The following is a 25,420-nucleotide window of genomic DNA, read 5'->3' as shown; positions in this document are numbered from 1 at the left end:
GTGTTTTCAGGCACAGTAACAGAAAGTTAACCACTGCAGAGAACCACAAGGGTATTAAAGTGATAGTAAAACCTCTCTAATCTACACATTATAATCTGCACTGGCAAAGTGGCAGTCGCTTCCTATCCTCCAGCAAAGATTTAATAGCGACTCATGGAGTGAAATCTCCCAGTACCGGGATGTCATTAGTGTTTTATAATGTAGATAAGTGGACCCCAACGCGGTGCCTGCTGGGGCATCTATGTGTGCCCGCCTACTGACAAGGGAGCACCCCGCTGCCGAGGAGTGCAGCCGCCGAACAAGCAGCCGCCGAAATGCTGCCGAGAAGCGGCAACGTCAAGAAGCATCGCCGCTGAAATGCCGCTGCTTTTCGGCGGCATTTCGGCAGTGATGCCTCTTGATAACACTGCTTCTTGGCGGCATTTCGGCAGCTGCTTGTCTGGCTGCCGCGCTCTTTGGCGGCTAGTCGTCAGGCACCTGCCACACTGAAAAGGTTGGGGATCACTGATGTAGATAATACTACAGTACATTTATGAAGTGCATTGCTACCATGTTAACTTCCATGGTATCATTAGATAGGATAAAATGTATCAGAGAGAGAGAAACTCACATTTCAGGGTGTAAACAAAGCCACCGGAAGCCTTGGGAAGGTTTCCCAAGTGGGCAGGTTATGCCATTGTGGGTTTCTTGTTCCTTCATTTGAAGCATCTGGTACTGGCCACTGTCAGAGATGGGATACTGGACTGGATGGGCCACTGGTCTGTTCCTGTATTCCTGAGAATATCTATAGATAAATTACAACACAGAGAGAGGAAACCTGGTCCGGTGGTTAGGGAACTAGCCTTAGATTTGGGAGATGCGGGTACAAGCTCCTGTTTTGGGGAGAAATCACTTAGTATCTCTGTGCTTCAGTTTCCCATCTGTCAAATGGGGGTGACAGCACTTTCCTACCCCACGGGGTGTTGAGAAGATAAATACATTAGAAGATTGCAGGGTGCTCAGATACTCTGAGGATGGAGGCCAGATAAGTGCCTTGGATAGAATGTGATTTTTCCATGCACAGTTTAAAAAGAATTCCAGTCCATAGCAGATGTGAAAACTGCTGAAAAAACATGCAGTTTGCTGCTGTGTTGGAGAGCATTTGTAGCTAATGAGTCTGCCTGCCTCCTATGTGGACAGGGACAAGATGGAGTATTCTCAGTATCTGAAATCATCCTCCCCAACTATGTTCTATCAACAGGGCGATAACAAGAAAATGGAAGACGCTAAATTCTACTTAACTCTTCCTGGCACAAAAGTAGAGGAGGAGAAGGTCGGCCCACCAGGCAAAAACCTGCACCACTCGTCCAACTTCACGCCCACTAAAGACAGCACGAAGGACAGCTTCCAGATTGCCACTCTTATCTGCTCCACCAAACTGACCCAGAACGGTAGGTCTGGCACTAGCAGCGGGGTGGGCGCTATGCGGTGCTGGGAGAACTGTCTGCCAGGTGAACGAGGCCCTCCCCCCATACACGAAGACTCTCTTAGACACTATTAGGTTAGAGGCTACTTTAACCTACACCTTCCTGTTAGGGGGTTAGCAAGTAGAGCAACTCTCTTCTGGTCCTCCAGTGTGAATCATAGAAATGTGGGGCTGGAAGGGGTCTCGAGAAGTTGTCAAGTCCAGCACTGTATGCTGAGGCAGGACCAAGTAAACCTAGACCATCCCAGATAGGTGTTTGTCCAACCTGTATTTAAATACCTCCAATGATGGGGATTCCGCTACATCCCTTGGAAGCCTACTCCAGAGCTTAACTACCCATGAAGTTAGAAAGTTTTTCCTAATATCTAACCTAAATCTCCCCTGGTGCAGATTAAACCCATTTGTCCTACCCTTCAGTGTATGTGGCGAACAATTGATCAGTCCTCTTTATTACAGCACTGTATGTATTTGTAGGCGGTTATCAGGTTCCCCCATCAGTTGTCTTCTCTCAAAACTAAACATGTCCAGTTTTTGTAACCATTCCTCATAGGTCAGGGTTTCTAACCTTTGCTCATTTTTGTTGCTTTCTTCTGGAATCTTTCCATTTTTTCCACATCTTTCCTAGAGTGTAGTGTCCAGATCTGGACACAGCACTCCAGGCTTCACCCCAGGGACAATTACCTCTTATGCGTGACACTCCAGTTAATTCACTCCAGAATATTTGCCTTTTTCATGGCTGCAACAACACTGTTGACTTGTCTTCAATTTGTGATCCACTATAACTACCAGATCCTTTTCAGCAGTACCACCACCTAGCCAGTTATTCCCCATTTTGTAGCTGTGCATTTGATTTGGCCTTCCTAAATGAAGTATTTTGTACTTGTCTCCATTGAATTTCATCTTGTTGAATTCAGCCCAGTTCTCTAATTTGTCAAGGTCATTTTGAATTCTCATCCTGTCCTCTAATGTGCTTGCAACCCCTCCCAGCTTGGTGTTATCTGCACATTCTATAGGTATTCAATTGGAGACAGAGCCAAAATCAGCGGCGATGGGTAAAATATGTGTAGGGGTAGGTCACATATTAGTAAGTGACTCTGAGACTGTCAGTTAAATCTAGAAGGGGAATCAACATACTATGTGGTTTTGGGGTGGAGAGAGTGTAAATTATGCCAACTCAGACTTCCTTTAGACTCTAACTTTGGCCTTCTGTGTCTTGATTGCATATTATGTGTCTGCTCTTCCTTTAAAAGGTAGTGATCAAGTTTATTTGCAGACAGTGGTTGAGATCTTCAGAGCAGTCTAGGGGATTTACATACACATCTACTGGTAGCTTTCATGGAAGTTGTGTCTAAATCCCCTAGACTGTTTTGAAAATCTCAACCACAACCTGTCACTGAATTTGATGTTCCTGGATGGTCCAGAGCTGTGATCAATGAAGCCCACAGCTTAACTTGCTTCCTAAAAGAGGCTTAAAGTGTAGCTTTAAGAAGCATTCTGAAAACTCTGAAGTAAACGTAAGAACATTTGTCAGTCAAGTCATTCAGTATGATGGGTGTCCTCTCTTAAGTACGTGAGAAGTCTGCAAAATCGCATGTTTCATGTGCTAGGATTTAAAATCCATAAGTGTGCCTCTAAGAGCAAGGGCAATTCTGGCAAAATCGAAACAGCCATTACAAAGTAGTATGACTCATTTCTTATAAGCTGATACTAAAAATAAGCACCGTTTCCATTTCTTTATTGGTCTGCAGCCATTAGGGTAAATCGGCTCTGGTGTTCTTTGTGATCTGTCACTAATTGTCATTGTTCTGTCCTTGGTAGTTGACCTGCTGGGTTTGTTAAACTGGCGTTCTAACTCTCAGCACATAGCGCACAACCTAAAGAAGCTAATGGACGTGGAAGGAGGAGAAATTGTAAAGGTACAAGATCACATCTTCTGTTGGTGTACATAGAGATTTACATCCCAATCTTGCAAACACGTAGACATGTGCTTAACTTTTAAACCTTGACTACTTATTATTTATTTATTTATTAACCATATTATTTGTATGACCATAGAGCCTAGGAACCCTAGTCATGTACTAGAACCCCACTATGCTAGACGCTATAGAAACAGAGAACAAAAGGACAGTCCTTGCTCCAATCTAAGTATAAGACAGAGACAACATGTGGATACAGATAGACGGGGAGCACAAGGAAACAATGAGACGGGACTGGTCCACATGATAGGCAGTGATCTCGATATTCCAGTGGGTGTGCTAACTTGCTTAAAATGTGCAGGCTCATTTACTGGTGTGCAGTTACTGAAAAGTCCAGAGGTAGCGTGGACAGTAATGAGTTTTAGGGGGCATTACGTTCATAGCAAATACATAGAGCTAGAAACAAAACCTAAATATTCTTTCTGGAAAGTTGCAACAGAACACTACTTTGTTTGCAGGATTGGGGCTGTAGGGAGAATTCAATACAAGTTCTTGCAAAATATGATAATCAGGAAAACCCTGATATTTTTTTTTATTTATTTTCGGTAGCATCTAGGTGGCCCCAGTCACTAGGTGCTATACAGACACACAAGAAAAAGACAGTCTGTGCTACAAAGAACTTATTGCCTGAGTCTGAGTGGCTTGAGAACTTTAGCTGAAAATTGGAATTTCCAGGAAAATGAAATTCTGATTTTGAGAGACTTATTTTTTTTAACTTTGGATAATCACTATGTCGGCTCACTGGGGTTGTGAAACTGGGGGTTCGCTTTGAAGGTCAGTTGAAAATTGTCTTTCTTGCTGAGCTACTCAAGTGAAGGTGGCGCGTTTGTAAAATCAGGACTCCTGGTGATTGCCAAAGGAATGTTGTGCTTGGAAGGCTTGTCCGTGATCCTTTGGCACAGAGCACAAAGTTGACATGCTCCGCTGCAAGCAGGGGCTGTGTGAGGGCAAAGTTAGGAGTTAAGCCCCTTTGTAGAGCCAGCCACTCCTGTACTCTCACACTGTGCCAGATAAAAAGGGGGCAGGGCATGGCAGATATGGGCTTACGTGTGATCTTCACGCTGGAGAGTCGCTCACCCAGTACTTCTTATTGACCTTGCTCCTGCTACTAGGAAGGAGCAGCTTGGCAGACATGTACCCGCATGCACAGTGCGTGGTTGGGCTCCCCTGCATCCCCGGTCCTGCTGATCCCTTTTTACCTGTTTGTATACATGCAGCTTTCACACCTCTGCTGGGCTGGATCAAGCCCTTTCTGTTTTCCCTAAGCTCCTGGGGGGAAAGGGAGGATTCCTGAGCAGCATTGAAACAGAAATAACCTGTTTCTGCTTCCCCATTATCTTCTCGCTCTAGTTTTTACAAGACACACTTGATGCACTTTTCAACATAATGATGGAGATGTCAGACAATGAAACCTATGACTTCCTTGTGTTCGATGCACTGGTGAGTGGTTGTTATCTGCATATCCCAAAGCACCTTTATTTCAGCCATTTCTTCAGCCTGTCTTCTCGTTCTGGTTCCTATTGCTTCCACTGGACAATTGATTGGTGTCTCAGTCTATGAGAAATATGAAATTATATTTAAATGTGGTTTATACTAGTCAGGAGTCATTGGGTGCTAATGTAAGGCAAGGATAGGAGATCTACCATGGCCATTTCCATGAATATAATGAGAATAGGGATTAGGGTGACTAGATGTCCCATTTTTATAGGGACAGTTCCATTTTTTGGACTTTTTCTTATATAGGTGCCTATTACCCTCCACGCCCCCCCCACCCCCTGTCCCATTTTTTCACAGTTGCTATCTGGTCACCCTAATAGGGATTGACATGTACATAATCCCTAGCTCCTTACGTATAGCACTTTTCATCTGTGGATCTCAAAGCACTTTACACAGAAGGAAAGTAGTAGTATCCTCCAATAGACTGAACATACGGAGAGGAAGTGAATTCCTCAAGGTCGCACGGCAGGTCAGTGGCAGAGTTGGAAATAGACCCAACATCTCCTGAGTCCCAGTCCAGCTCCTGTCTATTGGGTAATATTGTCTCTCAACAAGAGAGCATTTTGTACAAAGATCCCAGTAAAACATCCAGCAGACGTTACAAAGAGATTGCGTGGAACAAGGAAGCAACTGTTTAATAGAGCTCAGCAATAGAATGTGACAGTTTAGAAAAGAAAGTGAAGATCACTGTATCCAGCTGAAACTGGGGGGAATTTAGGGAGGCAGGGTGCAATTACTCAAGCCACAGTTTTAGCAAAGTAGCAGGATTAGGGGCGCTATGGACATAAAGTGTAAGGGGATCTTTAATGACTCCAGATGTTCAGAGCCTCACTTTTGAGCCTCATCTGAAAAACAGTGCCTCTAGCAGCATTCTGCCTCTCTAACCTCCGCTACAGAAATATTGCCATACGGAGTCTGCGTTAGCGTCACTTACCAAATCACCAGTGCTACTTCATGCAGCAGCTGACTTTACCGTTATAGTTCCCCATCTGTCCACTGAGTAGGCCTAACATTGTCTAACTTCTGTGATAGGGTATGCTCACCCTCCAAGGCGAGATGGCCATTATCAGCAGATACGGAACACCATGTATAACATTAAAGCTGAGCAGATAAAGCATAAACAACCAGCAAAACAAAATGGCACATGATGAGAATAAATTGCAGGACAGTTAGTTGAAAGTCATGCAGTTCAGTGCTTCTGTTCCCTTCTGTGTTTTTGGCAGGTATTTATTATTTCTCTGATCGGAGACATCAAGTTCCAGCATTTTAACCCTGTACTTGAAACTTATATTTACAAGCACTTCAGCACCACCCTGGCTTATGTGTAAGTATCAGTAACCACAAACCTAGCTATCACAGTGATCTCTTGCTACTGCATAGACTAGATGTGGTGTAGGAGATCAAGGTAGCATAGAGATTAAGGTGTGTGGGTGGGAGAGCGAGGGTGTATAAACCCATGTGTTCCCACTCTGAGATCATCTTGAGAATAGAAGAAAATTATAATTATTTACTGCAGAAATGATGCATGATTGAAATAATTAATTTTAATCGTAGAAAAGCATTTCTACCTTTGTAAACAGACAGTCAAGCGACTAGTCCTGGTGTCCAATTCAACTGTAATCCTGTCTCTTAGAATTATAAAAGCCAGCCCCCTTTTTGCTTCACCAGCTGCCAAGGGACTCTGCATTGCCTGGAACTCTTGAAGCTCTTTGAACGGTTGCCTTCTCCTCCTCTGCTCTTGCTGTACAATCACTGTCAGCAGAGGGTTATTTTTTCCCCCCCTAGCTTGCGGAGGATTCATCATCCTCACTGCTCCTTACTAAAAATAAACCTTTTTTATGTCTGATTTATGGATGGGCTGCCTCTCAGCTGCGTTGTTACCTGGCCTCGCTTTCCAGCTTGGCTCTACAGTGCGACATCCCCATGATGCCAAGCGGACTAGAGAATTATACAGTGCTCGCCATACACTCTGTGTGCCAAAGGGTTTGACAAACAACGAGCTAGATCCTGGCAGTGCAGCGAGTGAGGTAGGCGAAGGCAGGGGCTGCTGTGCACTCAGCAATCCCTCACATAGACCCTGGGTTGCTCGGAGCTTGGTTAATCAGGAGGAAAAGGTGTTTGCTTGAATGTTATTTTCCCACATGCCTGTTTGTTGTTTTGGAAAAGTGCAATGAGATCTTGAACTTCTACCTAGACAGTGACCAGAGACTAAATAGTAAAGATGCACTGATACACCTTCTGTCCAAGGATCTCAAAGCACTTTATAAATTAAGTCTCAGGAACCCTGGTCTTCTATTAAAGGGGCCATTACCCCTTTGTACATATAGGTAAACTGACATCCGCAGCAACTAAGCATCTGATTTTCAGAATTAATGGGCTTCCCAAATTCTTCATTAAATCTGCCCAGGCACAACACTTTGAAAAAACAGGCCACAAAGTTTGAATTTTCTAAAGGACTTCACATCCATGTTTGGGGCCAGATTCTGGGAGCTGCTGGGTGCTGAGCACTTTTGAAAATCTGCTCCCATGTGGTTTGCCCAAGGCCCCAGAATGACTCAGTGGCAGAGCTGTGACTAGAATCCAGGAGCTCTTACTCCCGGTCCCTAGCTTTCTAACCACTAGGCCATAGGCCCTTTCTGGCATAAGGGAGCCTGGTTTAGCTTCTCCTGTAACTACACCTGTGTTTGTTCTCCTCTTCTTTTCCTTTCCTAAGGAAACTCACCAGAGTACTGAACTATTACATACAAAATGCAGATGACTCCAGCAAGACAGAATTGCTGTTCGCTGCCCTGAAAGCCTTGAAGTATCTGTTCCGATTCATCGTCCAGTCACGGGTACTGTACCTGAGGTGAGGCAGACCCTCCAGACTGTGCAAAATATCCACAGAGGGTACAAACTGGCATCGTTCCAGCCAAGAGAGCCTGCTTCCGATTTTCCCCAGCAGAGGATGCCCCTAGTTATTGAGAAAAGACATCTATAGCTGTCTTTTATCCAGGACTGTAGAGAGGTCTGTGTGTGCGGGTGGAGATATTGATCAGAACAAGGGAAAACAACTTAGAACACTTTCCTTGGGGGTGAAATTCTTTCTAATCATTCACATCTTACATAAGCTGCATTTGGCAATACAGATAAGGAGCCTAAACTTGTTTTTTTGTTTTTTGTTTTTTTTTCAAATGGCTTCCTTTTTTAAGAAGCTTCCTCATCTTAAGGGACTTTGGGGGGTATTTCTGCTAGGTTCTGTGAAGACCCAAATTGATTTAAAAAAACCTGAAGGGGAACTCTGAACAATCTTTAGTGGTGAGAGAGAAATCCCCTTCTATATTAATCCATTCCACGGAAATGTTTGCACATTATGGAGGATGCCTGATTCTGCTCCCATTGAGCTCTTTGCAGCAGACATTAAAATGCACTGTCAGCTACTTGAGATCATTTTGTATGTTGCCTCACGCAATGGGGTCCTTGTCCAGGACTAGAGCTGCTAGCCACTAAGATAATACTAATAATAATGAATAGTATTTGTCACAGTTCAGGACAACTGCACCTGTATTCTCCCCCCCTGTGGGCTTAAGAGTTTCTGGCTGCCAGCCGTCCCCTGTCTTGGGTGTGTCTCTCTCTCCCGACTGGTTTTTTTTTCAGGATGCACAGTTCCCTGCCTACACTGTGATATTCCTAGCAAGTCAGACTGCCTAAACAGGCCAGCATCTGCGCTTTGCTTACTATGAACAGAGTAATGACCCACAGTTACATGTTACCACACAGCTCTTTCTATGCAAGCACATTTATTCTTAAGGTAGAAGCAATAATGAGAAAACTTATTAAAAACAATTAAAGAACCTGAACAATGCTAAAAGGCTCAACTTTGGTCTCCGCCAACTCCAACCTCGGACTCTGGTAGGTGTCAATCCTTCAGAACCCCACAACTGCATTTTCCCTGTGGTTATAAGTTCATAACTGTCTCAGATCTGGAGCCAGAACCCAGGCTGGGCAGTTCAGCAGTTTCTTTATACAATGTAGGCCTTTGATATCCAGTCTCTGGGAAGAGGTAATCAGCAGACAATCACCTCTCCTCAGGATGTAGCTTTGGAAGGCAGGGTTTTTGCAGAACCAGAGGTGAGGAATGTGCAGTAAGGTCTCCTAAGTATTCCTCAGAGAGTCCACTTTTGTCTGGCACCTTTTCAATATAGTCCTCCCAGCCTCACACCACATCTTCCCCATAGAGAGGTTATATATAATCCTAGCCCACAATAATACATAAACTTTGCATTTAATATAATGGACTCCAAAGATACTTAAACTTAATAAATAAGGATATGCAGGGAATTCCATCACTGTCACAGTATGTGCCAGATTGCAATGTGTGTCTCATAGCCCCAAACCGTTATTCACACAATTCTCAGCAACCATTCAGGACTGTTTTCTCCTCTTAGTCCTTAAAAGCCAACATAGAATGAGCTGGATTCTCTTCTGGCTTGGGCATCATCAACAGAATTTGTAAACTATGCTTAAAGGTCAAAGTTGGTGATTGTTGAAGCCAGAAAGGACCCAGCTTGACTCTCAGATTCCAGGCGGAGTTTGAGTCAGTTGTGGATAGAAAAAAACCCCCTACTTTTTGCTGTTAAATTTAACAGATTTAATCTGGAAATCATTGATACAATAAATCTAGAATCCCACACAGCTATTTTTACTGTCACTTTTCATAGCAAAAGAGCACTTTAAGAGGTTGCTCTGAAGGATAAAATGTATTTAAGCCATTGTGGCAGTATTCCTCGCTCTGGCCTAAATTGGTATGTATCGCCAATGTGCTCTTTTTCAGGTTTTATGGGAAAGTCGAAGATGGGGATGAGTTTAACAATGCAATCCGCAAGTTGTTTTTCTCCTTCAATGTCCTCATGGACCGACCACTAGAGGAGGCTGTCAAGATTAAGGTTGGTCTAAAGCCTATTTTGAATGTTGTTACACATCTATTCTGGGGACAAGTAATCAGTATTAAAGCCCCCAAAGTGTAACAAGTATTAATCTGAGCTCTTTAAGCTTTGCACAACTGTGACGTATGCTAAAATATTGGCACTGAAATGCAGCCACTTCTGGGGTCGAGGCTGACACCCCAGCCCGCCTGTAACAGTGTCGTAGAGAGGACAACAGTTTGGCCAGTGACACCCGGGCTTATGAATGATTCAGACAGCAAATGATATGGAAACAAATGTAACAAATGTAGAGAAGGAAAGTAATGAAAGACCAACAAGCTTTTGCCTGTGTCTTAACTTGTTCTGCTTTCTTGTTTGTCTTGCGTGAATTTTACTTGGGGCCCTCTGAGTGAGTGAGGAACAGACAAGCCATGCAATAAGGCTTACTTGCTGCTTTCTTCTTTATAATACCTCTGGCCAAAATGCATTAATCGCTTTCCGCCGGAAGGATTGATTCTAGTTAAAAGAGCTTTCACATTTGAGTGTCTGATCTGTTTAAAAACCACTCTCTCCAATGCCTGTGTGGTGAGGGGCTGTTCTTCCTGCAGCACGGAACTTCTTGTTCCCACCACCAAAAGCAGATGGGGAGAATGCCCCTCTACAGCAAACCCTGGGGAGACTTTCAGTAGCTGTCACACACACAGGCACTCAGATGCTGCTGTGATGAACCAGAGGTGCCTAGATAGCTTGTTCTTGGCATTGTTCACGGACATACTAAACAGAGAGCACCAAACTGTGCCTCTAAGGCGCAGTGCAAAGGGAGCACTTGGGTGTATTCTGCATCAGGGAGAATGTTTCCTAGAACTCCCTGATTACACTGCCAGAGGGGGTCATTTGCTGCTCCTCTTTTAAGGTGTACAGCATACCTTAAACACCCCCTCCCACACACATGGGATTGGCTAGCGCATGCTCCTCCTTACACCAGTCTCAACAAGTTGTTCTTAAGAGTGGGGACAAATGAGCTGCAATTGAGCACAGGGTCTGTGATTCTTATGGGGGCTGTGTATGATGGAAGGTAGTGTGGAGTCCAAGCCCCACCTGACTTTCTGACCATATAAGGGCTGGCTACAGTCCAGTCCAAAGAGTTTTAAACAAGAGCGAAAATCAGACACCATTGTCTTTTTCTTAAGTTTTTTAAAGCTTGTGGCTAGGCCAATGCTGTGAGGAGGAGGGCTTTATTTTTAAACTCTCCCCCCCCAAAGTGTAAAAAAACATTTCACATGTCTCTGCTTGCCTGCCCAATGCATTTTGATTTTTTCAAGAAGCCCAGTCCCTAGGACAGCAGTGTGTTCACAACCAGAAAGTCAAAAATAAGGCATTGGCTAGAAGTCTTTCATGCAGCATCCTTTCAGCTCTGATCTCTGGAGGTGCAGATGCTGAGGCTTAAATTAGATCACAAACCAGCTCGCTGCAGGGGTCTGCATCTTTGCTTTTGCCCAAACCAGATACTACCACTGGTGATGTGAGCCTCTTCCAATGATGTCGAGCAGCAAGTCCTCAGACTTGTTCTCTTTTACAACGAATGGATTAATCTAACCCAACCTCCTTGTGTGTGTGTGTGTATGTGTTTTTTCTCCTACAGGGCGCAGCTTTAAAATACTTACCAAGCATCATAAATGACGTCAAACTGGTATTTGATCCGGTTGAGCTCAGGTGATTGTGTTAAGCATATTTGTTGTCTAAACCTACTAAATATGCATCTTTTGGGGGGGAAGTTGGAAACTGTCCTAAAGCATACAGTTCTAATAATTAATAACGTGATGTTGCACAAGCTGCATGATTGAATGTAAACGTTTCCTTGGAAGGGTTTAGAGGAAGCCACATAATGGTTTTAGAGCTGCAGCCCAAAGGAATTAGTGTGTTTCAGCTGAATTTTCCTCTGAGTTCTGAGGCTTTCTTCAAACTGGAAATTCAAGGACTACAAAACCATATGGATGAAACCCAGTGACTATGATTCCACGAACCCTGGATCATTAGATCTCAGGTTGCCAAGGCCCAATGGGTGACAAAGGCCAGACAGGAGGGATACAAACAATTTATTCATGCACAAAACTTAAAATGAGGTGGATTTCTTTTCCTCGGTGTAAATAGCTTTCCCTGCTTGAGTTCAGGAGCCTTATTTCGTTGTAAGTAATTTGCAAATAATGGTGAGAGGACACCAAGTGTATGTGGAATGTAATTCACTGTGGGACTAAAATGAGTGATTGCCCTTGAAGCGGGGGATATATTTGGGTGATTATGCTCGCAGTGATCAAAATGGCCAAGTTTCCCATAACAAGGGCTCATTGAGATGATGTGATTAAGACACGTCAGTTTCATAGCCAGTGGCATGCAAAGGGGTGATGTGGCCAGCATCGTGTCTGGCCACCTTTGACTGTCCTAACCTGATGGGTCAAGTACCCATTTTGCAGCTGCGTGAACTGGAAGGGGCCTTTCAGCATGAGACTCGAACCCACAACCTTCAGGATTGTAGGCAAGAACCTTAGCTACTCAGCCACTGTTGCACCTCGTATGTTATCTAGCAGCCTTGCAAAATCCTATTGGCTTAGAGAGACTTAAATTTTATTTTTATTTCTGGCAAGGAAGTTAGATATATATTTTCTGAAAATGGTCGGGAAGAGCAAATAGGTTCTGTGCCTGGGCTGATGAATTTTCATGAAAACTTGTTGTAAAGTGAGGTTAATTATCTGAGCAGTATAAACCTGCTGATTCTGATCACTGTTCCGTTTATTTTAAGTTCTTTAGTGAGCTTCCTGAAACCATATAACATGAGACTTCATTTTGGTTTACCTTGAGACTGTTCTCAACGCAATGGCACAACTGCTTGATATAACGCGGTAAAGCAGTGCTCCGGGGGGGCGGGATTGCGCACTCCGGCGGATCAAAGCAAGTTTGATATAACGCAGTTTCACCTATAACGCGGTATGATTTTTTGGCTCCCGAGGACAGCATTATATCAAAGTAGAGGTGTATTACGTGGAACAAAGTCAGCAGAATTCTCTGGGTGAAAATACTGACCATCTGTCTACCTTGTGCTTTGCATTCTAGCATCCTCTTCAGCAAATTTATCCAAAGTATCCCTGACAACCAGTTAGTTCGGCAGAAACTCAATTGCATGACCAAGGTAGTGGACAGTGATCTGTTCAAACAATCCGGTGAGTAGCCTATTGAGATCCCCAGAAACTGCAGGAAATGCACCTTCTCAAACAAATACTTGTCTATAAAGTTCACGTCTCTCTTTTAAATGTCTCCTTCAAATCCCTCCTTAAAATTCTCCTTCACTGTGATGCCTACAAAAAAACTTGGCAACAGCGAGGTTGTTGGTGTGCTTAGGCCATTGCCTATATGCTGACCAATGCTGTCTCATAGGCCTGACTGCAACCGCCTGCTTCTCTTTTGCATTTAGATATTTTCATTTGTTGATCTCAAAGCTCTTTATAAAGGTGCGTGTGAGGAGGTCTCCTCATCCCCACCCTGCCGATGGAGAAACAAGCTCAGAGAAGTGAAGTGATTTGCCCAAGGTCATGCAGTAAGCCAGTAGCAGAGCCTGATTAGAACTCAGGTTGCCTGAGTCAGCTCTGAGCTCTAACCACTTGACTGCACTGCCAACCCCCCCTTTACCAGGATGAGACTATATGGTGCCTTTGACAAAGGCTCATGGGTAAATTTCTAAAGCCAACGCATCAAGGTGTATAAAGAAACTAGGACAGAATATCTCAAGAAGTGGAGTCTCTTGTTGTTCTTGAATCTTTCTCCTTCTTCTCCTTCTCTTCTTTGGTTCCTGCAGTCCTGTGAAAAGTGTCCATATCTGTGTACAAAGACACAATCTGTTGTCTCTTGTCTTATACTTAGATTGTAAGTTCTTTTGGGGGTAGGGACTAATTTTATGTTCTGTTTGTATTGCACCTGGTACACTGGGATGCTGGTCCGTGGCAGAAGCTCTTAGTCACTACCGCAATACTGATAATAAAAATTACAGTAAGGCCCCTGCTTGATTTTAGTTTTGGTGTTGATCTCAGGATAAGGATAATTTATTTTGGGTTCATTGGTAAGTTTTTGGTTTCCCTATTCCCTAAGCGTAGCAAAGAGCAGTAGTTAGAAGATGGTGAGATAATGGATCCCTTATGCTGGGCATATTGAGTCAAGCCCTAAGATCATCACTAAGGACTATGCATCATAACTCTTTGCTCTTATACGTAGAAGCAGTACAGTCTCTCTCCAGGACTTTAAAACACAGATGCAGATACCAGGGTTTCTAGAATGGCAAAAACATGACCACACATTGCTGAAAAGGCAGCCATTAAGTAACAGGCAGCAATAAAAATCGAGCCACTTATTAGGAACGTAAATATGGATTTAGGTGCCTAATTTTAGATACCCAGGTTTGAAAATTGTGGCTTTAAACTCGCTCTGCTTCAGTTTCTGAATCTGTAAAATGAGGATAATAATGTTTACTCTTCTTTGAAAAGCCTTTTGAGAGCTACAGATGAAAAGCCCTAGGTGTGTGCTAGGTGTTACCATGATGTGTAGAGGTTATAATCCCGAGTATGACTGCAGCCAGTATAGGTTTTCCTTTATCTCAAAGGAGTCTGTGCATCTGTGATTAACGATACTGGATTCTGTTCATGCCAGCTTTTATCCAGGCTGCATAGTTTCCAGATTAGCTGGTGACTGTGCTGTGTACGGCCACCATTTGTTATGGACATCATATCTATCTTAGGTACCTTTCTGGCCCCCATTACCAGAGTAGAGGGGAGCGCTTCACAGTCATTAATGTGTTATTCCTTGCAACATCCATGTGAGGTAGAGAAGTGCCATTATCCCCATTTAATAGATGGGGGAACTGAGGCAGAGAGAGACTACAGGTAAAAATTTCAAAAGCGCCTGAATCCCATTTTCAAAAGTGACTTAAGTCCAGATTTTCAAAGATATTCAGGCATCTAACCTGCTTTGGTGCTTTTGAAAATCCCACTAAGCTCCTATTTGCCTCTTTAGTTGCCTATATAAGAACTAGATATTATTATTAAATAACTTTGAAAAATCTGGCTCTAAATCACTTTTGAAAATGGGATTTAGTCGCCTAAATGCCTGTGTCACTTTTGAAAATTTTACCCATAGACCTTACTTAAGGTCATGCAGGAAGTCAAGCCGGGCAGGCAATCAAACTTGGGGTCTCCCAAGTACTATGTTAGTGCCCTAGCCATGGGACCATCTAATATATATATCAAGAGAAATCTCTCTAGTGCAATCTCTCTAATTAGAAGAGAGGCAATTTGTGCTGTCTTCTACCTATTAGAACCACTGTGACATGATTTTAATTTTGGTGACTGAGTCAGAGTGAGGAGCACAAAGTTTTATTTTTGTGGTCACTTGTACTTGGCTCTGAAGATTATTCTTAGGCCATTGTGTTGCATTGTTCCGTTTCTTCATTTCTCAGAATGCAGAGATGCTCTCCTGCCTCTACTAATAGATCAGCTAAGTGGCCAACTGGATGACAATTCAAACAAGCCAGATCATGAGGCCTGTTCTCAGCTCCTCAGTAACATTCTAGAAGTGCTTGACCGGAAGGATGTGGTGAGTATGGGCTCTAGTCTAACGTCGTCCTCACTGTTGGGATTACACTGGTGTAGGTCAGAGGGGGAACAAAGCCTTCTTAAGTGCACCTGCCAGAACCAGTCTTTATAGAGTTAATGAGACCAGATGTTCACAGAAGTTTTTTCACATTGGATATTGGCATAAGACGTTTGAGTCTAATTAAAGATAAATCAGACATATCAAAAATGAACCTAAGACATTCTAGGACAGAACAGGGGACGGTATGGTCAGGTCATCCCCAGAGAGGTGATCCCCTGCTGATGCAACACTTGTAGGGGGTATAGAAAAAAGGGGCTCAAGTTAGAGCTGCCCTCAAGCTGCTCTAGTCTGCTCTGGGGGCCAGTCCAGCTCCAACATAGGGAAGATGCTCCTGAGAATCCCTTTGCTGGGTCCTGGACTGGTGCAGAGATTTATTCCCCCGCCCCTTCTCGGAGTCTAAAACTACTTTCTATTTAAATGAATTTCTGTTGGGCAAAGAGTCTCCTTTTCTAGTGTCTTCTGACAATAAATAGCCACAGTCAGCCTGGCCCTTCCCTCCAACAAATCTCTCTGTAGAATAGACCACACTGAGATTAATCTAAAACAGCCCGTGCTTCTTTAATCTCTTCAGGGGCCCACTGCAGTTCACATCCAGCTGATCATGGAGCGCCTGCTGAGGAGAATAAACCGGACGGTGATTGGAATGAACAGACAGTCTCTGCACATTGTGAGAGCCTTTTGCCTGCTTCTGTTCTTTGCTTTCTACCCCTTGCTCTGACGCTTCAGCAGATTGGAGCTTTCCATCAGTCTGTCCTGCTATGGACTGCAAATTGTGCTGGTGCATTACAAAATCTCTGTCCTGTTTCCTGCGCCCTGGTGGGGTCTATGGGGAGTGAGGGGAGGCCTGCCCCAGCCCTATTAAAATTGGGCCTGGATGGCTGTAGAAAGAGATAATGGGACACAGAACTCTCTCTGCTAAGGCACCATTTTTAATCAAGTCTGGGCCAGTAGTGACTGCAAGTCGTTATTGTTTGGTGACTCTTTGGTAACTTGTTTGTGCAGCATGCTTGGGTCTCTGTCCAGTTCCTAATAGTCAGGCAGCCACATTGTAGAAACGCTAATTAATTTGGTTCTGATGTTGAATGGAGCCAGATGCTGATGTACCCTCGACCCTATAGATGTCCTCTCCAAGTCTGGGGCAAAGCAGGTTGGTAGGAAAACAAGAGGAGGTTTGCACTGTTGTGGCTTGCCCTATACTTGGTCTGTGGATGGATAGAGAACTCCAGGGCTGTCAATCCAGCACTAAATTCACTTTATAAGAAGAGGCTTTGACATTGGCAAATGGTTTCCATCAAATATGTTTATAATGAAGACTTGGAGGGTACTGTTTAAAATGGATGTAGGAGAGTTCTGCTTTTCAAACTTAACCCCCTTGTAGTTTCAGCAATACTTGCCCTAGTGATCAGATATGAAGGTAAGACATTCCTGTCTGGGTAAGAGTATTTTTTTTATTTTTTACCAAGCTGTTAGTGTCTCAGTAGCTCAGAGAGTGACAGCCCAGATTTTTTTTTAAAGCTGCTACTTGCATTTATAGGAAACAAAATGATTTCATTTTAATCTCTCACCGTAAAAGTTTATTTTTGCAAATTCCAGGCCTTGAAGGGATAAAGTCTGTCCCATCTCCTTTCCTCAGACTTAAAACTTAAACCCTATGAGAGGTGATGTCCAGATTAATATGTAGGTATCACCCCACTGCAGATGGTACTGATCTTGGTGGGGGGAGGGAAGGGAAACAATCACTTTAAGTGACCTTAGTACATGCATTCTTAGACCCCAAGTTAGCAAAATATTTAAACGGATGCCTGACTTAAAGCACATGTGTGGTCTCTTTGAAGTCAAGACTATTCATGTGACTAAAATTAGGCACATGCTCCAGAACTGTGCTGAATTGGGGCCTTAGTGCAGAAAGATAATTGACCAAGTGCCTTTTTTGTCTTTTCCATTGCAGGGTACTTTTGTAGCCTGCATGACAGCCATCCTGAGACAGATGGATGATTTCCACTATAACCACTACATCAGCACTTTCAAAACCAGACAGGACATTATCGTAAGTCAGCTTGGCCCAGGCTGCAGCCCAGTCCATGTAGCATCTCCCTCTAATTTTATCCTATCCAGCTCTTATATTCAGTTCAGGCTTTTTCACCCATAACTAAGGAGTATGAGTACCTAATATTGCAAGTGTTAGTGAAACATTCACTTCACCCCAGCTGGATACAGCACTGCTGGCTGTTTGCTGACTCAGCAAAGCATCGGACTAGATTGTCACATGGGGTGAAAACAAATCTTTAATGACCCTCTAAACCTGTGTAATTGAAGAGCTGGGAGGAAGAAGATAGAAAGATTGAATGAGGATGACAGGAAAAGCAGAAGAGTTCATTTTCCCCTTCCTTTCTCTTCTCTAGCCATGTGTTCTTCCCTCTTTTTTTTTTTTTCATTCTTTCATTTAGAGCTCAGTTAAGAGTTTGGATTCCCCTTCTGTTTGTCTGGCCTGATGGAAAAAGCTGACAAGCTTGGGGCAGTATCTCTACTAATTTCCAAAAACACGCCTGTGTGTTTATTAATAGAGCCATAGGGTATCTTGGCTGCAAAATCTGAAAGCATGCAAATTTCGATCAGGTTTCTGAAAAGCTCAACTGTTGTTGCAAACTTTTGTGGGTAGCGATTATCTCTTTGTGATGGGTTTGTACAGCACCTAGTGTAGAGGATTCCATGATTTGAAGCCCCAGAGGGTACACCTATACTGGAATAAGGCGGATGGCACGGCTGTGGCTGGCCCAGGTCAGCTGACTCGGGCTCGTGAAGTTAGAGCAGCGGAGCTGTAAAGTTCTTTGTAGCTGTTCAGGCTCGGGCTGGAGTGTCCTCGAGGGTGGGTGTCAAGCATCCTTAGCCAGCATTGCATATCCATCCTCTGTGTTAAACCATGTACAATTCATGATCTTCATGTGGTTTGAGTCCAAAACCCAGGTGAAACAACACTTTTGCTCTTTGTTCTTTGAGCCCCTTAGGACCTGAAACTCCAAGTAAAGTCTAAGTTTCACTCCCCCGCCCCCATGCAGCTCAAAACCAGAGACAGTATTGCACAAGCTTCTGTGGTGTGACACTACTCTAATTGGTAGTCACAGTTCCTGATTGCTTGTCTCTGCCTGTAGCTGTGCAGAACAGCATAGTGAACTGGAATACAGGCGTGGGTAGACTTTGCAGTTGTGTGATTCTGTATTAGGTATTGTAAAATATCTGTAAACCACTATGACTGGCAGGATGCTGCCTTTGCTTCCCTGGCTGATTATAATTGCATGTGATCTGTTAAGCAACATAGCCACCTGCAGGAGACAGATATTTCTGCAACTTCACTGCCTAGACTGAAAAAGCCACTCAACTGAATGATCATAGACTCATAGAAGATTAGGATTGGAAGAGACCTCAGGAGGTTATCTAGTCCAACTCCCTGCTCAAAGCAGGACCAACACCAACTAAATCATCCCGGCCAGGGCATTGTCAACCCGGGCCTTACAAACTTCTAAGGATGGAGATTCCACCACCTCCCTAGGTAACCCATTCCAGTGCTTCTCCACCCTCCTAGTGAAATAGTTTTCCTTAATATCCAACCTAGACCTCCCGCACTGCAACTTGAGACCATTGTTTCTTGTTCTGTCATCTGCCACCACTGAGAACAGCTGAACTCCATCCTCTTTGGAACCCCCCTTCAGGTCACTGAAGGCTGCTGTCAAATCCCCGTCAAGAGTTCAAATAAAACTCATTTGAGTTAGTAACTCACCTGAAAGATTTCTGAATAAGTATGCACGGTAAAACCTAAACACCTTGGAGGTTTTGCTAGGGCTCATAAAATATGTAGTAGCCTTTTTCAAATGAATCAGTGGAGTGAATATGATCAGAGTCGGCTAGAAATGTTGTGGAAGAGCAGGAGTGCTAGGTGACAAAGCTAATGGAATTGGGACAACGTTTCTGTTGAAGAACTTTACTTCAGGACAACTTCACTATTCAGGAAGAGTGCTTAAGCAGAGTGAGGTCAATGGTTAAAGTTAGGCACGTGCTTAATGATTTTTCCTAAAACAGGATATAGGCTTCAATCTTTGAAGCTATCATTGGTGCTTCTCATTCACTCCACGGTTCAGAGCCTTCTGAATCATGCATTTAAATGTTGCTCTTACATTTTCAATGCATGTACAGCTTGTGCATGTGAGACAAACCAGGAAGGTGAATTATATAAAAACAAAGCTGGTACAAGAATACAACTTCAGGAGACACAGGTTCAATATGTAAATTTGGAATCTAACTGTTACGATCCCTAAAACGTATAGAAATATGTCCATTAAATTATTTTTAAAATAATACCAATGGCATCATGATTTATTTACCATTTTTAAAAAAAATAAGCATCCCCTTGTGGCATTTTCAGCCCAGACATTGCAACGTTGCTTCATCAGGTTAACATGGTTAGTAGTTAATTCTAGTCTTCATGGTGCCCCATGTCAAGCCTAAACCTTTCCCTCAAGCTCTGATTTAATAATGCTTAGAGGATTTCTACTGTGGCAGCACCAGTGTCCATTTCTCTCTCTGCATCAGTGTCACTTTCCAATTCTTTAGTGCACACTATTCAACTCAGCAGCACATTTCTTTGCTAGTGACCTTTGGAAAGTGGTGACTTCTCTGGTGTGTGCGTGTCTGGTGCTTGAATGTGAATGTTACCTCTTAGAGCAGAAGAGAACCTATGAATGTTTGAACCTCTGGAGATGGAGGTTCTTTCTTAGTCTAAAGTTAGATTTTGTCAGTATCGCTTGCACAATTCCCACTCTTCATACTGCAACTCGGCAGAAAAGCCTCATCTAGACTAGGACTTAAGGTGTGATGGCTTTAACTTGACCAGTTTAGCTCTTGTTATAGACTGCAGGTCTTGTCTACACTGGATATCTTCTAACATCAGACCTCATCTAGCAAAGGCCTAAATGGCTGGGGAATGACAACCCCCTCTATAATCTATGTATATAACGAATAAGGCAGCAGCCCTATGTAATGTCATCATTCATACATTTGAAGGGAAGTATTGGGTCGAAAGACTTTAAACACCTATTTTGCTTTTTAATGCTCCCTACGCATCTAGAGATTGACTTCAAACAATAACAGATTTAATTGCATTAATTAAATAGATTGGGGGGTGGGTTCCTCCTGTAATTTGATGGATGAGATTTCAGACATAATTTAGTTACGGTGATATATGCCATAATAAAAGATGCATTTCAAAAGGCCAGCATATTGATCTGTGATCAATGGAATCTGCAGCCCCACAAGTTTGCATCCCCCACAATGTTTCCATCTGTTTATGGACTAACTTTCTTAGACCTTGCATGTGGCATATTTTTGTACAGGACTTCCTGATGGAAACCTTCATCATGTTTAAGGATCTGATTGGAAAGAATGTCTATGCGAACGACTGGATGGTGATGAACATGATGCAGAGCAGGTAAACAACCTCTACCAGAGGTTGCTATTGGTTGAAAGCTCATGTGATTTCTGCAGAACTTGTTGGCTCTGGGACTGAGGAGTAAATTGAGTATATACTTCCTTTAAAAGTTCATATTGGTTTAAGTTAGCTTTGACTAAAGTCCTATTGGCTGGACATTTTTTTTTTTGATGACTTATGAGCCTGCAAACTCTTTCTTCTTCTGTCAAAAGGAGTGTTTGCAAAACTGAAAGCTTTCCCCCCAGTGATTGTATTTCCCTGCCAGAGGTGCCTGCTTCAATCTGAGAAGCCTCTTTATTTCAAATCTGGGGGGGGGATGCATCATCACTTGGGAAACTTAAAGGTAAACTGGACAAAAGAGGATGATCGTGCATGTAGGGTGCTAGCCCGTTACCCGGGAAAACCAGTTCATTTCTCTCCTGTGCCACAGACTTCCTGTGTGATCTTGAGCAAGTCACTTAGCCTCTCTGTTCTTCAGTTCCCCATCTGTACAATGGGGTTAATAGCACTTTCCTACCTTATAGGGGTGTTGTGAGGGTAAATACATTAAAGACTGTGAGTAATTCAGATACCACAGTAATAAGGGTCATGGAAGCATCTAAGAGAGACAAAACACTAGTAAATATCCTGTGTGGAACAACACAGCATTGGTATGGGGACTGGATGACCTAATAGAGCTTTTCATTTGTAACTTCCCTAAATCAGGGATACTTCTGTTGAGAAACAGAAATAACCTCCACCTCCCACTGAGTACAGAGGATTTTGGGGAAAGAGAAGGATTATAGTAGAAGAGCTGAACCTTTGAGGTCACCGGTTCGTGCCTCCTCCGAGCTTGCAAAAAGGAGCCGTACATTCAGGCATGTGCTGTTTCTACTTCCATGGATGCCTCCTTATCTGTGTTTACTTTTCCAGGGTTTTCCTCCGAGCAGTGAACCAATTTACCTCTGTGCTCAACCGATTCTTTCTGGATCAAGCAAGCTTCGAACTTCAGGTGAGGATAAATTTAGTTCTGGATTGTCCTGACCACTTGGAACTAAGCAAGTTCAGAGAGGTGATGGGTGCCCTCAGCTCCCAATGACACCAGTTTTGTTACTGATATTAATGAGGGTGTTATTGTTTTGTCCTCTTGGCGGAAAAGTAGCATGAATGGGAAATTTCTAACCCGAGATGCTACTTGTACCATGGGCTTGTGCTCAGCCAATGATCTGCGGAGCATGTTCTATGCTCATTCTGCAAGTTATAAAGCAGGGATGTGCTAAAGCGGGAGTGTGAAAGTCTCTCTTTCCACCCTTTACTTTTGTGTTAGGATGACTATCGTTTACTGGCACTTTGGAGAGATTTGATGGCAAACCCCTCTTTTAAGGAGGCATGGTCTTGTGGTTAATGCCCTGGACTGGGACACAAGAGATCTATTCAATTCCTAGTTCTGCCACAGACTCCCGAGTATGACCTTGGGCAAGTCATTTAAACTCTCTGCTACCTCCATTCCCTGTCTGTGATATGGGGATAATACTTCACTATCCTCACAGAGACACTGTGGCGCCCAAGTCATAGACTAGCAACCCAGTGTGCTAGGCACTCTATAAACACAGAACAAAAAGATGGTCTCTGCTCCAAAGAGCTTACAATCCAAGTATATGATGAGAGACAACAGGTGGAACTAGACAGATGGAAGAGCTCAAGAAAACAAGGAGACAGTATTGGTCCGCATGATAGTCCATGGTCTTAGCACACCGGCAACCTAACTGTTACATTTTTCATGGGCATCAGGGCAAAGGAGAGTTTTAAGGAGGGATTTGGTGTATCTAGATTCATAAATAGTCTTCTGGGTGAGCATTTTAAATAGATCACACCAAAAGGAACAAAGTTTGTTGGTGCAGTTTGTGTAGCTCTTAGTCAGCTTTTACACCTGTTGACCTCCTGTGGGAATTTATTTTTCCCATTCATTGAAATTGTGTTTCCTCATTAATACCTGACAGAGAATCTGCAGCACTGGTGATTAAGTAGCTCTATTGTGCTGTGTGTTTTGTGTTTTTCCTTTCTTTAATCGGATTTTTTTCCCCCACAGCTCTGGAACAATTACTTCCACTTGGCAGTAGCTTTTCTCACTCACGAATCCCTCCAGCTGGAGAACTTCTCACAGGCCAAACGCAACAAAATTGTCAAGAAGTAAGTTCACATTTAAATGTGATCAGGTCGTCTTACTCTTGGAAAATAAGCCCCGTCTTTATATTGTGCTCATCTAGCGAGGCACCTGATACAATCCATGGATATGTCTGTACTGCAATCACAGTGTGTGACTACAGCTCCTGTTGACATACCTGGGCTGTTTTTAATCTGGTTAGCTCGGGTACCAGAGCAGTGAATCTGTGGCAACATGGGCTTCAGTGCAGATTAGCCACCCGAATAATTACACAGGGCTCTGGGTGGGCTTGTACATCCTGTGCTGAAGCTGTTGGTTGCAGTGTAGACATATGTGAATGTGGGCTCTCTGTGACAGAACAGTTAGTAGTAGGTGCAGACAATGGGCTCTGCATGTTTGGGTTGAGTTTAAACACGTGAGTGGTTTGGCTCATTTTAAAACAGAGGTTGTTGCTTCTTTAAGGTCCAAGATAGGAGGTTTTCCTCCACCGTGGTCCTTAAAGTAAGAAATTACTGGCTTACCCAGCTGTAATGCAGGACAAGTGAGCAATAACCAGCACATTCCTCCAGCATCTCTCATAGCTCCATTCCCTGCAGTCTCAGTATTGCCAGTCCCGAGCCTTCAAAAATCCTGAGTCAGGCCCCCAAAAATCATGACATGGGTTTAAAAATCTTAAGATTTTTTTTTTTAGTAATTTTGGCAGGTTTTCTTTTTTCTTTGCCTCTTGATTTCTTTTCCTTTAGGGCACACTCATTTTATGTTTTCAAGCTTTCCTCTGCAGTCATGAGGGTTAGAAACTTTTTTTTTTAAATGGAAGCTGAGTTCTCCTGCAATCTCTTGATTCCAGCAGCTGGGGCTTGGAAAAACCCCCCACAAAACATTGCAAGATTCTGAATAAAATTACGAGAGCTGGCTAAACTGCAGTCTTACTCTCCAGCCTACTGTCAGAAATGCTCATGGTCAACGTGCTAACCCACCCTTCCCTCCTGGCAGGGTGCATTCACTGTTTTGGGGGTGCATTTTAACCCACTTCTTGCCAGAATAGAAACAAAGGACTGGAAAGGGACCTGCTGGGTCATTGAGTCCAGTTCCCTCGTGTCGCAGGGAACCTTGCCATATCCAGTGGATGCTGGTTATTTGCAATCCTAATAGTAACAACTTTGTTAATAGCAGCGTTTTGCCAGCACCAGTCCCGTCCCATTGACTATTAATGGGATTTGGATATTGGCAATAAACGGCATGCCTGTTCGAGAACTTTTTTTTTTTTTTTTTTTTTTTTTTTTTGGAAGAAAAGCCCTGGTCGCATGCAGGTTTGTGGAGCTGCAGCCAGGAAAGGAGGTGCGGGGACATTCCTTCCTTGGCTGCAGTGGCCAGGGGATCCACCACCAGCACAGGAGGTAAGGGGCTGTGGTATCCCTGGGAGCCCCTGCTGGAGTCCCAGTGCTGTGTGCTGAGAGGGGAGGCTGCGGGCATGGTAGCAGCGGGGAAGCACATCCCAGTACTTCCTCCCCTGGCTGCGGCCCCACAAACCTGCCTTCCACTTGTTGGCAACTGAGAGAATAGCAAATATTTGCTGGGAACCAAGAGGTTGCAAATCAGGGGAATCCACTGCAATCCCATTTATAAAATTATCAAGCGCCTTCTTAAAACTAGTTAGGTTTCTTGGCCCTACTCCTGCCATTGGTCGGCTGTTGCAGAACCTCATTCCTCTGTTGGTCAGAAACCTTCTTCTAATTTCCAGCCTAAACTTATTCATGGTCATCTTATCCCCATTTGTTCTTGGGCCAACATAATCCTTCATTTCAAATAGCTCTTCTTCCTTCCTTGTGTTTACCCCCCCTGAAGATGTCTGATGTCCACTCACCTCTTGGCAGATGGATGGTAGGGAGGAGCTTGGCCTTCAGGCCTTGAACTCTTTACCCTAGATGCCCAGTATTCAGGGCTACGTTTTTAAAAAGGGCAGGCTAGTCGATTATACAGCTGAGCTGTTAAATTTCCCTGGCAGTTTAACAAGGCTAATTTCAATGCATGCGGATTTTTTTTACCTTCTTCTCTCATTTAATATTTTTTCCCTTTCTAGATATGGGGACATGAGGAAAGAGATTGGCTTCAAAATAAGGGATATGTGGTATAACCTGGGTGAGTTCCCTATCTGTACAGTTCACAATAGTGTGTATGATCCTCATCCAAACCTGGATTTCAGTTCTTCTGTGAGATGGGGCTCTGCAGCGCATCCGCCTTGTGCCTGCTAGCTCTTGCGTG

The 25,420-nt window shown here is 43.6% G+C and overlaps 1 protein-coding gene across 1 annotated transcript in view; it reads left to right on the top strand.

The window, feature by feature from the left end:
* Positions 1-25,420, top strand: part of DOCK5 (dedicator of cytokinesis 5) — a 138,419-nt gene that overhangs the window by 70,346 nt on the left and 42,653 nt on the right. Inside the window, exons 18-32 of the mRNA XM_034761830.1 lie at positions 1,241-1,430; positions 3,284-3,381; positions 4,792-4,881; positions 6,162-6,262; positions 7,652-7,786; positions 9,752-9,863; positions 11,485-11,555; positions 12,951-13,057; positions 15,340-15,476; positions 16,108-16,203; positions 17,485-17,583; positions 20,921-21,015; positions 21,928-22,006; positions 23,084-23,184; positions 25,239-25,297. Coding sequence (XP_034617721.1) covers positions 1,241-1,430; positions 3,284-3,381; positions 4,792-4,881; positions 6,162-6,262; positions 7,652-7,786; positions 9,752-9,863; positions 11,485-11,555; positions 12,951-13,057; positions 15,340-15,476; positions 16,108-16,203; positions 17,485-17,583; positions 20,921-21,015; positions 21,928-22,006; positions 23,084-23,184; positions 25,239-25,297 — 1,570 coding nt within the window. The remainder of the gene's footprint in view (positions 1-1,240; positions 1,431-3,283; positions 3,382-4,791; positions 4,882-6,161; positions 6,263-7,651; positions 7,787-9,751; positions 9,864-11,484; positions 11,556-12,950; positions 13,058-15,339; positions 15,477-16,107; positions 16,204-17,484; positions 17,584-20,920; positions 21,016-21,927; positions 22,007-23,083; positions 23,185-25,238; positions 25,298-25,420) is intronic.

Source organism: Trachemys scripta, chromosome 2, assembly GCF_013100865.1.
Source record: "Trachemys scripta elegans isolate TJP31775 chromosome 2, CAS_Tse_1.0, whole genome shotgun sequence".
Taxonomy (NCBI): Eukaryota; Metazoa; Chordata; order Testudines; family Emydidae; genus Trachemys; species Trachemys scripta.
Note: the sequence above shows the minus strand (reverse complement) of the source record. Positions and strands in the feature narration are given on the sequence as shown.